At 41.2% G+C, this 14,046-nt stretch overlaps 1 protein-coding gene across 1 annotated transcript in view; it reads right to left on the bottom strand.

The window, feature by feature from the left end:
* Phlpp1 (PH domain and leucine rich repeat protein phosphatase 1) overlaps positions 1–14,046 on the bottom strand; it is a 222,377-nt gene that overhangs the window by 20,787 nt on the left and 187,544 nt on the right. Inside the window, exons 11-12 of the mRNA NM_133821.3 lie at positions 9,018–9,218; positions 4,283–4,445 (exon numbers count right to left, since the gene is read on the bottom strand). Of these exons, the coding sequence (NP_598582.3) occupies positions 4,283–4,445; positions 9,018–9,218 (364 nt within the window). The remainder of the gene's footprint in view (positions 1–4,282; positions 4,446–9,017; positions 9,219–14,046) is intronic.

The raw sequence follows: 14,046 nt of genomic DNA, 5'->3' as shown, positions 1-14,046 counted from the left end.
TAGAACTGACTAGGTCAGAGAACCAGGTGGGCAGGCAAACCTTCTCTGTCATCCAGTTGTACCTTCTGACGACTATGTGACCACAAACACCCTGAGTTCTGAAATCACTATAGGAATGTTTATCAGCCTACATTAGAATCAATGGCTAGATTATAGAAATTTTACTGACTGAACCCATCTGAGCCCACGTTTCACTGTAAGACCAGAAGCCAAAGTATAGTATTGACTTTACTTGGATTCAAGTCTAATAGGTAATGAAACTCAGTCTGTAGGTAGCCTTCCTTTTCAATTGACGTGTACTAACTTCACCGATTTTTCTCGAGTAGATTTTGGATTTAGTTACAATAATTTAAACTGATAAAAATTACAAACAGGGTACATATTTGTTTTTTAAAAGTTCATACTCTTCTAAACAGCATTCAATTTCTCTACATACTAGATTTCCTGAAATAAAAAATTAATAGTAAAATTTGAATGGAAGGAAATGCATTTGGTAATATCAGACCAGTGTCTTTATGTCTATACTTTTTGTGTCTATACCTGTATTGGCTATAGGTGGTCTGTTACGATGTTATAGGGCACCTGGCACATGCGTCTACAGACTTTGGTTGAGTCTTCTACAGTTTTCATGAAGAGAACCAATATTTTCATAGTAGAGTAAAGAATAATTGGTATTTAAAAAAATGACAAACATAAAGTGAACATGAGATTCTTGACTAAAAAAGATCTGAAACTCTCAGGTCACCCTAAGCTGTCTTCCACATTCCACAGGGCAGGAACTCACTGTGTTCACCCAGGCAATGAGAGCAAGAGGAGGCCACCTCCCAGTCACCCCCGAGGACCACCCACAGTGTTCCTCTGTACAAGTGTGTCTGTCTGTAAGCAGGTGCTGAATATGTATATACAAGGAGCTAGTTTGTCATCCAGGCTCTCTTTTATCTACTCTGTAAGAAGAGGTGCAGCCTTGTGGGAAAGGGCATAGTCTCGAACTCAGAAGCATCTAGGGGAACTAGAGTTTAAAAGCAGATGGAAACATAACCAGCCAGAATGCCCCAATTTTATAAGAGTGAGAATATGGGAGCTCAAGCTTCCTGCTGCTCTGTTCCTGGGGAGACCAAAATAAAGTGGCTTTCATGGCCATGTTGTGCTTGCTGTTTCTTTCCCAAGCCCTTTGAAGGTGCTCTGCCCCAAACAAGAACTGACACCACATTCTCTGGCTGTCAGAACAACATTTCCTAAATGATTGTTCTTGCATCGCTTTCCAGGACTCAGATGCTGGTTTCAGGTCCCGTCTGCTGGATGCACATCACAGAAGCCGCCCCAACTTCAAATATATGAGTCTAGCCACTCGACCCACTGCATCTTGACCTAGCTGCTTTCCATTATCTTTTTTCCTATCCACTTGAACTCAGCCTTCTCCCCAGATTTTGGGGGTCTTTCCAAGGAAGTGCATACTCTGTTTACTGTACATAAGTGACAAGAACAGTAGACGGGTTGCCTGGCACAGCTAAGCCAGACTGAACTATACCGCTGACTGAGCTTCTACTTGCCTTCCTTTCTGATTGAGAACAGATCTATATTCAGAGGGAAGTCTATTCATTTTCAGCTTCTTATAGCCACTGATTAAAAATAACTTAGAGTCCATTACTCAAGGAAGAGCTTACACAGCATGTCCATGGAGTGCACAACACATACTCAAGAATGATTTCTGAACAGAGTGCAGGAAGCTATATTCAAGAGTCAAAAAGACACATGGGAACCTGACAAACAGGATCTGCTGATGTGAGGCTGAAACCCCAGAGTTCAAGTTGTATTGGCTAAGTTCCAATTGCTGAAAACCTATTTCACTTGCTTAAAATCAAATTCCACAAAATATTATAGTAATTTACCTTTCCAAATTATTCAACAGAAAATTTATGTTTTGAAGCAAAACTGCTATATTACTAACATGGCCTTTATGCAGTTCAGTGGCCCAATGAGGGAGACCCAAGTGCCAGCATCACAGCCAACTTGGTTTCTGGGACATGTCAGGCACCAATGGACTAGGACCCATGCTGTGATGTTGAACATGTTTTTCCTCACTAGCTGACTGCAAACTAGTTGATTATATAGTGAGTTAGAGACCAGCTTAAATACATGAGACCACGTCTTAAAAAACAAACAAACAGGAAAAAAACACACCCACAAAAACTAATGCTATCTAGGAAGTTGTGAATAGACAATTGCCTTTGAAGTCTGGAAGAAAGGTCACATGAAGAAAAATAGCTAAATGAGCCATGATCTTACCCTTTCAAATTGTTAAGTTTTATAATTATATACTGCAATGATTATAACACCTTTATGAAACATATCACAACTAACACTGTGCTTTATTTTTAAGGAACAATATAAATAAAATTTAGATTATGAAGCTCAATATTAAAACTATTATTTTTGTACTAAAAGTAGATTTTATAGTGCATAAGCTGGAGAGGTGTCTCTGTGGGTAAAAACACTTTCCCTGCAAGCTCAATGACCTGGGTTTTGTCTCTTGATCCCATGTAAAGGTAGAAGGAGAGAACCAACTCCACACAAGTTGTCCTCTGTTCTCTAGAATCTCATGGTATGACTCTTTGTTATTATTGTGCATACATTATATATATACAATTATATACGCATATATCATCTTTCTCTCTCCATATATATGTATCTATATATGGTATATTGATACATTTCGACTTTCCAAAAGAAAATTCCTGGTTCAAATGATTAATAAACCTATGAAAATCTTCACAGCAAAATAAGCTCTATTGCCTATTTTAAAACTTGTTATTATTGTGTATGATATATATATATATATATATATATATATACACACACACACACACACACACATATATATATATATATATATATATATATATATATATATGGGATACATATAAATGGTATATATGATATATAAATATATATCATATGAATATATATGATATATAAAATACCCATTTAGACTTATAAAACAAAACTATTCTTTTCAACAGCAATTTGGGTACATAAAAAAATCCTTGCTCTATACTCAAATGCCAGCCACTTGCCTCCTGAAGTCAATAATTACTGGATCTGTTCACAATGGAGGAGCTAGAAATGGGAACTGCTACAGCAAAAGAAAATGGATGAAAACAAAGCAAAGGAAAAAGAATTTAGAAGCAGCATCAGTAGGAAGCAAAGGGGGTTTCAGGGCTGCAGAAGTGACTCCACAGCCAAGAGCACTGGCTGCTCAGCTGAGGACCAGGCTCTGGAGCTCAGCACGGCCATGCAGCTCTCACAACCTGCAATTCAAAGGGGATCCAGGCCCTCTTCTGGCTTTCACAGGCACCAGGCATACACGGATGCATTTTATTCTTAAGAAGCACCTACATATATAGACAAACACTCATACACACAAAATGAAAATAAAACCTTCAAAGGGAGGTGCAGAGTGTGTTAAAGAAACAAGAGCAGAAAATGAAGGACCTCAACAGAAACAAAAAGCACTGACCTGAATTCAGAAATCTAAGGAAAAAGCTAGGCTAGGATTAGTTTTTCATCCAGTAAGACTATATTTTGTAACATATAGTTAAAATCTGAGACTAAATGTCTACTCCTATTTCCTCTTCTTGTCACCCTCCTAGTGCTAAGTCATGATGGTCAGTGCTCATTGTCACCTGGACAGAGTCTAGGTTTCAGTGCGCTGGGCCTCCAGGCAAACCTGTGGGGGTTATCTTCATTAAAGTAACTGATATGGAAAGACCCATCTTACTTGTGGGTAAGCCACCCCCTTGGCAGGGGATCCTGGATTGCACACAACAGAGAGAGCGTGCTAAGCACAAGCATCAGTCATCAGTCCCTCTGAGGCTCCCCCTCTGCTGCCTGGGTTTCCTCCTACTGCAGAATGTGTGTGAGCTGTGAGCTAACGTCAGCTCTTTCTCCTGTGAGCTACTTCTGCCAGGGATTTACCACAGTAGACAAAGTAACTAAGATGTAAGAAGTGAAACCTAGGACTTCATGGCCTTTAGCTGTTTGTATTTTGTATTTAAAAAGCAAGCAAACAAATAAAAACGTCCACAGCAAAAGAGGGAATTCTCTACACTTAAGAGTTTTGTGATATTAAGTCAGGCACAGACACCAAGCAGAACAAGGTTACTGTCAAGTCTCATGATGGCGTATCCTGCCGCGTGAAAGCCACCACAGCACAGCCTCCACCGTGTGTGCGAAGGAAACTCTTTGCTGACTGCAAGCCTGGGGTCCATGATCACCCTCATACCTTGACTTCTGGGAGCTGCATAACTTCAGGAAAGACTTCGATACAATTGGAGTGAGCAATCACGGTGTGCATGCGTCTGCAGTTCATGATTGTTGTGGGGATGGCTTTCAGCTTATTCCCACTGATATCAATTTCTTCAAGTTCCTCCAGTTTTGCCATTTTACTAAAAGAAATGGATGGGAGAATTATCAGTTAACTATAAGACAATTTAAATATAGAGGCACAATGAGAAAATAGACTTTAAAGATTCACTTATAATAATGATTTTTATAAGCTTTTCACTGTTGCTTTTGAGTAACAAAATGTTTTGCCATTTCCTTTCTTCTCACATAACAAACACCTAAGTTCAACTTTTAAGGTAACAACATGAAGGAAAATGGAGGTTCTTTTCCTCTGAAATTTTCTTTTACTACTACACAACATAGTCTGAATTCCAGTGGAGATCCTAGTCAAATGGGTCAAAAGTCAATGATAATCACTAAGTGCTTTGAGCTTAGGATAAGGACATGGCTTCTTTGTGTTGGAGATGAATATTCCAGAAGATGCAGAGAAGATGCAGAGTAAGCTTTTGGCCTCAGAGCCAGCACTCAAACCTGTCTGGGACCATGGATGATTACAAAGCAGGGGTGAGGAGCAAGCCATACAACATCTCCTCTCCTTCATTCCTTATTCACGATGGCTGCAAAAGAAACTATGTCCATGTCTTATTAATCATCTATGTAGATGGGTCGCCTCAACCTTACTCTAGTTACATATTTCAATGTAATTTAGCATTTTACTTAAGAATAACTTTTTTCAGCCATCTCTAATTTGAATAATGCAAGTGAGCAACTAGGGCACGACTCAGGAAGCAGAGCTTCACACCGTCTGTCAGTGTGGAGGGCAGAACAAGTCCACCTCACAGCACTCAGTCCTTAGATCCATTCCCACCCTGGTGATGAACAGCCAGGGACTATGACAATTGTCATGAATTTAATACCTGCCATTTTATCTACTCATGGTTCCACTTGTCCCAAAACATTGAAAAATGCATCAAGAAACACTATTGCTGTGTCACCTCCTCTCAAATGCTAAAGATTATCTCTTTCTTGTCTTGATATAAACATATGCCTCATATATAACAATAAGTTTTCTATTAAATCATGTCTTTTAATATCATAAAACATATCTACCAGGCTCTGTGGTTATAGAACAAGTAACAATATAGAGTATGAGGCAGTTATTTTATGACACCAGGAATTCCTATATGTTTTACTATGTTGCTCCTCACATTTTAGAAGAAATATGAAGAAATCAATGGGTCGTGAGGTATGAAAAATGAAGGAAGGTATGAAAACTAGGCCCAAGGAAGGAAAAGTTTTCATTTCTCAGCACAGACAGAGGTGGCTGAGCGATGGCTTCATTTCTGGAGCCTGCTCCCAACTATCGGGCTAGTGGTCTATTTTGAAGGAGATAGAAAGTCTTTCAGGAGTACAGTTTCTAGGGAAATAATACATATTATAACCCTATAGGAGAGAAATCATCGCAAGATTAATATTCTTCCAAGTATATAAAAATCTTTTGTAATCTTCATGTTGGTGATTGACACCTGCAATGGGTAACTGGGGCATAGCCCCAGAGCCAATGATTGCTTTTCACACATAGATACTGTCTAGAATCAGACAAGAGAAGCCCTTTGACTCACATTACTATGTATGACTGTGACTGCGCTCACTCCCAAAGCATTATCTTTGCATTCCACAGTAAAATAAAAATGTATGGGGGGTGGGGTGGGGGGATGGGAATGAACCACTATTAGCAAAACCAAAGTCAACATATCCCCTCCTTCTTCAACAGACTGGGAAGTAGCCTTGGGCAGCAGAAGGGATGTTTGCTGATTTGATGCCTTTGCTGAGCTGCACTGACCTGCAGAAGACCAGAAGGTCAGAGTTTGCTTCCAAATCCTACCTTGTAAGATAAATGTCAATGAAATGGACAAACTCAGTATATGGGGTTTTGCAGAGTCAGACAGGATACCATTGCTCTACCAAACAGAAAGATTAAAAACTCGAACCTTCTCAGAGCAAACTGTTACAATGTCGAGCAGTTTTTGTGTTTGTTGAGGTCACCATTAAATCTTTGTCTTTTTTCCCCCCCTTTCCTTCCTCCCTTCCTCCTTTCTGTGGTGTTGAGGAGGGAATCTTGGGCCTTCTGCATACTAGGCAAGCTTTCTACCCTTGAGCTACATCAAATTTTCTTGTGTGTGTGTGTGTGTGTGTCTCTGTGTGTGTTAGTTACATGTATGTGGTAGTGAATAGAGGTCACAGTGGATCTTTCTCTACTCCTCTCCACTGCAACTTTGAAGATAGTCATTTGGTTAGTGGCCTACTATGAAGGAAACAAAAATTCCTGAAGACTTCTTGCTTGAACATATTGCTCAATGATTGGCTAGGTGTGACAGCCAGTAGGTGGGACCTGTCAGCTAGTCTTCCCAGGGCTGGGGCCACAGTCATAAGTCAGCTTGCTTGCTTTCATGTGAACACTGAAGAGTCAAACTGGGGCCCTCATGCTTGTCCTGTGAGCACTTTATGTAGTGGGCTACCTCCTTAAACCAAGTGTGAATACAAAAGGGTTTCTGCTTTACAGGCCAAGTTTTTTTCCATAAAATAAAAAAAAAAAAAGAACAAGTAGTTTAACTGTAGATAGTATTCACTAAGTGTTAAAAATTACCATAAATAAATTTAAAACTACAAATGCACTGTTTTACTAAACTCTATAGCAAATTAATCTCAAAAATTGCTACTACTAGGTTTTTACAACAGTTTATATTAGGTAGTAAATATGAACAAAATCCTATTAAATATATTTTAAATTTTTCATTGCTTGTTTATGTGTATATGTCTGTATGAGAGGGTGTCCACTCTCCTAGAATTGAACTTATGGTGGTTAAGCCAGATTTGGGGTAAAAGAGAACAAAACTTGGGTCTCCTGAAAGAGAAGCAAGTACTCCTAGCCACCGAATCATCTCCCTCCCCCCGTATGTGTATAAATACGTGTAAGAACAAAAGTCTATCTAAAAACTAAATATTGCTGAGCAGTGGTGATGCACACATTTAATCTCAGCATTGGAGAGGCAGAGGCAAGTGGATATTTGTGAATTTGAGGCCAGCCTGGTCCACAGGGCTAGTTCTAGGACACCCAAGGGTATATGAAGAAACTTTGTCTCCAAAAACCAAAAATAAAATAAAAATGTAATCTTCAATAAAGAAAAACTTCCCTCTATCCCTCTAGAGAAATGTATTCTTAGAAGTACTGATACTGTTACCCAGCAGGGTACTATTACTTGGTAAGATTCAACTGCCAACACTTTGTTCAAAGGTAATTTAATAATTTATATTTATGGGTATGTATATTCTGGCTGCATATGCATGTGTGCACTACACGCATGGCATCTCTAGAGGTCAAAGAGGGGTGCTGGATCCTCTGGGATTGGAGTATAGGCAGTCATTTGGGTGTTGGAAACCCAAACCCAGGTCCTTCTCAAAAACCAACAGGTCTCATCTCTCTAGTCACCCTACATTCCAACTCTTTCTTTCCTTCCTTTCTTTCCTTCCTTCCTTCCCTTTCTCTCTCTCTCTCTCGCTCTCTCTCTCTCTCTCCCTTCCTTTCCTTCCTTCCTTCCTTCCTTCCTTCCTTCCTTCCTTCCTTCCTTCCTTCCTTTCTCTCTTTCTGTTTCTCTCTCTCTCTTTCTCTTGCTTGCTTGCTTCCTTACTTTCTTTCTGTCTTTCTTTCATTAGATATTTTCTTCATTTACATTTCAAATGCTATCCTGAAAGTTCCCTATACCCTCCCCACGCCCTACTCCCCTACCCACCCACTCCCACTTCTTGGCCCTGGTGTTCCCCTGTACTGGGGCATACAAAGTTTGCAAGACCAATGGGCCTCTCTTTCCACTGATGGCTGACTAGGCCATCTTCTGCTACATTGCAGCTAGAGACACAAACTCTGGCGGTACTGGTTAGTTGATATTGTTGTTCCACCTATAGGGTTGCAGACCCCTTCAGCTCCTTGGGTGCTTTCTCTAGCTTCTCCATTGGGGGCCCTGTGTTCCATCCTATAGATGACTGTGAACATCCACTTCTGTATTTGCCAGGCACTGGAATAGCCTCATATGAGACAGTTAGATCAGGGTCCCTTCAGCAAAATCTTGCTGGTATATGCAATAGTGTCTGGGTTTGGTGGCTGATTATGGGATGGATCCCTGGGTGGGGCAGTCTCTGGATGGTCCATCCTTTTGTCTTAGCTCCAAACTTTGTCTCTGTAACTCCTTTCATGGGTATTTTATTCCCTATTCTAAGGAGGAATGAAGTATCCACACATTGGTCTTCTTTCTTGATTTTCTTGTGTTTTACAAATTGTATCTTACATCCCAACTCTTAAACACAACATCAGTAGTTTTTGTTTTTCAAATAAAACTCGGTAGCTAAAGAGAAGCAACAGAAAAAAAGAAAACTACTAAAAACACATTGGAAAATCTTAAGGACATTCTAGTGGTTTGGTTTTGGGATATACTCATATTAGAAAAACCAATGCAGTTGTAAGGGAATACTTTTTGGTTTTAGCTTACATAACAGATAACTGTAAATGAGGAGAACGAGCAAACATACTTTAATTCCCATGGGTCAAGCTTCTTCTGTGACTCCTCCCCCTTCTGTGGATATGTATGTAAGGACAGCACTTTACAAGCCCCTGTTACCTTGCCGGGAAGCTCTGAAGCCGGTTATAGGCCATGTGTAGGATCTTCAGACGGGGGTGCCCTGTTAACAAGGGCACACACTTATCCGTGAGGCAGTTGTTTGTCAGGTACAACTCCTGTAATATACTGCTCGTCTCCTCAGAAAGTGTGGCTGGAGGCAGGGTTTCCAGTTTGTTTGCAGATGCATTCAGGAATCTCAGGCTGCAGAGACACAATGCAGGAAAGTCCATTAACAAGATAGAGCTCTAGTTCAGCTCCTTCATTAAATCCAGAAGGTCCATGAGCAGGCAAAGGTAGGAGTTGCGTTTAGAAACACAAACAAAGACAGGTCCTGGCTTCAGGGAGTTTAATTCAGCTGGTGTATTGATCCCTGGCCTACATAATATAACATGCTATGTTGAACATATTAGCTATCTGGAATTAAACACAAAGTCAAATCACCTTTTACTAAAATGCAAAAATCACAGGAAATGCTTCTTTTTATAGCTGGTAGAGAATGGCCAAGGTAATGCTAATAATCTGACTTAGGGAAGAAAACAGTAACGGCTTTTTTTTTTTTAAAGATTTATTTATTGATTATATGTGAGTAAGTAGCTGTCTTCAGACACTCCAGAAGAGGGAGTCAGATCTCGTTACGGATGGTTGTGAGCCACCATGTGGTTGCTGGGATTTGAACTCTGGACCTTCGGAAAAGCAGTCGGGTGCTCTTACCCACTGAGCCATCTCACCAGCCCACAGCTTATTTTTAAAACAAAGAATTTCTTATACTAAAAACAACTCAGATCACAATACAACTAAACCTTGAGGTCATGTGCTCCTTTTCCATGAGGCTGTACAACATTTTACTGTCAAATAGACACGGCTATTTGAGGCAATCTATCTACCCTGTAGCAATTAATAGACTACTGGTAGCAACAGGAATGAAGAATTACAACTACTGAATCAAGGGCTGGCTCTCATAAAAACAGTGGTGAAAGCAGCCAGCCAGAGCTGGACACAGCTGGATACACCTCACAGTTTCATTGCTATAGAGTCCCAGTCAGACAATACTATGTGGTAAGAGAAGTCAGGGTGGCTACCACCCACAGGTGGGAGGGAGTCAATACAAGGAAAGGTTGTCTGATATTTCGGTCTCCTTAGACTGAGTGCTAGTTATACAAGTGTGTTTACTCTGAGAAAGTCATCAGGTCCTACACTTAGGATTTTGCTATGTACTTTCCCATACTTACAGTATACTTCAAGAAGATTTACACTCAAACAAGCAGCAAAGACAATGAATGCTGCTATGGTTACCAGAGGATGGTGTGAACAATGGGTAAATACAAACAACAGGTGTATGCTGAAGATAACCCAACTCACTTCCTTCCACTTACTGTGAAGCACAAGTTAGAGAACAATGCAGAGCTGAGGACAGGGAGAGAACCGAGCCTCAATCAGGTTCCAAATCCTCCAAGTGGACAGGAAGGACAAGGTGGGGACAGAAGATACCATAGCTCTAGATACCAGGCTATGCAGGTGCTACAACCAGGCATGGAGTGCTCAGTGCACAGGGTCACCATCAGTTTGTGGACACATCCAGGTGCCCACCACAGAGATCTTCCATAAGGAAATAAGCCATTTTCATAGTGCACAAACACCTGGTATAATAACTGGCCAACATTCAGAGAATAGGACACTGTAAGGGCCCAGCCTTAGATGGGACATGCAAAGCACATCCAGTCCTCCAGGCACAGGGATCATCGTGAAAGAGGGGACAAAAAGACTGTAAGAAACAGGGGTGGTAGATGTCTATAAGGAAACAGTGTTTTCTAGATGCAATACGGCAGGTGAACATATGAACTCACAACAGTTATAACAGGACCCATAAAGCCTTTGCAAACTCAAGCCAGGAAAAACATCCCAGCATGAACGGGACAGGTAGTCAAGAAGGAGAAAGGTGGTCATGAGGGGACAGGTGGGCATGAAGGAACAGGTGGGCATGAGGGGACAGGTGGGCATGAGGGAACAGGATGGGCATGAAGGGGACAGGTGGGCATGAAGGGGACAGGTGGGCATGAAGGGGACAGGTGGGCATGAAGGGACAGGTAGGCATGAAGGGACAGATAGGCCTGAGGGGACAGGTGGTCATGAAGGGACAGGGGGCATGAAGGGGACAGGTGGGCATGAGGGGACAGGTGGGCATGAAGGGACAGGGGGCATGAAGGGGACAGGTGGGCATGAGGGAACAGGTGGGCATGAGGGGACAGGTGGGCATGAGGGGACAGGTGGGCATGAGGGGACAGGTGGGCATGAGGGGACAGGTGGGCATGAAGGAACAGGTGGGCATGAAGGGACAGGTGGGCATGAAGGAACAGGTGGGCATGAAGGGACAAATGGGCCTGAGGGGACAGGTAGTCATGAAGGGACAGGTGGGCATGAAGGGGATAGGTGGGCATGAAGGGACAGGTGGGCATGAGGGGACAGGTGGGCATGAAGGGACAGGTGGGCATGAAGGAACAGGTGGGCATGAAGGGACAGGTGGGCATGAGGGGACAGGTGGGCATGAGGGGACAGGTGGGCATGAAGGAACAGGTGGGCATGAAGGGACACATGGGCATGAGGGGACAGGTGGGCATGAAGTTCCAGCCGCAGTGCAAGAGCTTCTGGCATTTGAAAGCTTTTCAGAGAGAGTAGTTAGTTTTCTTTAACAGTGTGGTCTCCATGCTCCAGTGCAACCCCCTTCAAGAGATTTAGGAAACGCAAATTGGACTCACCCGATTAAAGGAAGGATTGAGAGTAAGAGAACAAGAACGCAAAGTTGAATAGCAGGGGAAGTTTCAGGGATCTGGGAAACGCTGGAGAAGGGGGAATGAATATAATAAAAAAAATTGTATCAAATCACCAAAAAGAATTAATAAAAATATTTAAAACCTCATCTTGGATTAAATATTGAATATGAGTTCTGGGCTGTTCTAGCATATTTTGAGAAAAAGGAATTAAAAGAAGGAAGAATATAGGGTGTTGGATACAGTTATTTTTATTTTGGAAAAGTTTAAAAGGCTTATATTAGAAGCCCTTCGAGTACTGTGACTCTCAGTCCTCATACACTAATTTAACATGCAATTCTGCACACATTCCCCACACTTATACACACACCCAACTCTACTCTTTATTCAAGGAAAAGTGGCTTCCCCCAAATTAAAGAAACATGTATTCTGTTGACTTTTAAAGAAAACAAGGGTGGGTAGGTGAGGGTTGAAATGGGCTGTAGAAACCAAGTAATCATGGGAAATTATAGCTGTGTTACAGAGTAGAAAATAAAAGGTCACTCAGTTTTCAAACTGGCCTTAGCTAGGAAGAAAATCAGTTCCCATTAAAGTTCTTTATTTCTAGGTTCCATTTCTACAAGCTGATTTAAATATATCAGTTAAGAATTCAATCTGTACAGAATTAGAATAAATTAAAATTTAAGAATTCTATTTTTATTGCCCTTAAAATATCATGCAGTAGGGTCAATTGGGAAACCATATAACAACTATTAAAATACAATTCTCTAGGAAATGTGCAGTTAAAGACACATGAAAGCCTGCAGAGAGAATGAATTCATGAATATTTGCATATTTTAGACCAGGAAAAAGGGAAAATGTTGTTCTAAAACCGCTGACACATCAATGCTCATCTATAAAGCTGCAAACGGGATTTCAATAGCTCTCCAATCTGAATAGGAGGAAGAAAATTATTTCCAAGAACTTTTCCTTGGCGGCTTGAAATTGCCAGCTTGGATGGAACTCTCTACTCTCCACAGAAAATTAAGAGTGGGGGAAACCTCGTGCCATACTCCTTCAAGAAGTGAAGCTAAGTTAGCTGGAACTATGGTTGTTAGCTCCAAAGGATGGTTTTGAACCACATAAAGCACAACTATGCTAATGCCAAACATGTGGACTGACACAATTTTTATTTTATCACGACCTCAGGAAAATTATGTGCAATATCCACTCTCTTAAAATAGTCTTTCTTCAATTTGAATACTGTAGCAGGAGCTGAATAATGGTCTAGATGTCATCCTTCCACCAGAATGAACAGGAGAAGGACTGCAGTGGTAAGATTCTCCAGTGCAGTGAATAGCTGACTTCATGACAAGCTGCATCAGCCCTCCCTGTGTGTTCAATCTGGACTACAAGCTACACTCCTTAAGCCACTGTGATGCGCTAACTATTCTTAAACTTCCCTCTTTTCAGCTTCTATAATATCAGCATGAAAGACTGTTTAATGTAAAGATGTTTCAGCATGTAGCTCTGTTCACAACATAATCATCTAATTAAAGAAAAGGCAGTAAAATGCTACCCATGCTTTCATTTATAAGGTGCTTTATCGGAAGCAGAGGGTGTCCCTATTTTCCATCTCCCTGGATGTTCTCATTATCCTAGATGTACCTCGTTTCAAAGAAGACAGAAAATGAAGCAGAGAAAACCAGATCACTTGACAATGGTCACACAGAGATGAGTGGCACAGACAGGAATGTCACCAGTTTCAACAGCCCATTACTCCTTACACATCTCTCCAGAATTCAGATGTTAGAAACAGGACTAAAACCTTTTCCAAGAATGATTTCACAGGCCCCTTTCTCCAAAGCTGCTGGGGTCTAGCAGAGATGGCTGGGATGGCTGGGCCAATGTGAGGAGACTGTGTGCATGACACTTCAAACTCAAGTCTTATAAACAATGGCTCTGAGCTTGACACCTCTTCTTAGCAGATAACAAGGAACAGATATGGTTCCCTCCCAAGATCACTAGGGAAGGCACAGCAAGACAAAAAGCCACTTCCTGCCTCTAGGGCTACTACTGTCTTGGCACACAATCCACCTGATTCTGGGTTATCCTGTTTTGTTTGATTTTCAGAAGTGCCCATCACCCTATAATTTTACAGACATCCTATCTTTGTAGAGGAGTGCAGGGTTCAGTGTTACAACAGACAAGGAATCAGACACTGTGTGTTTGAATTAACCTTTGGGATAAGTTCTAGGACTTGTTTTCTATTTTAATCCAATAGC

This window comes from Mus musculus, chromosome 1, assembly GCF_000001635.26.
Source record: "Mus musculus strain C57BL/6J chromosome 1, GRCm38.p6 C57BL/6J".
NCBI classification, from domain to species: Eukaryota; Metazoa; Chordata; class Mammalia; order Rodentia; family Muridae; genus Mus; species Mus musculus.
Note: the sequence above shows the minus strand (reverse complement) of the source record. Positions and strands in the feature narration are given on the sequence as shown.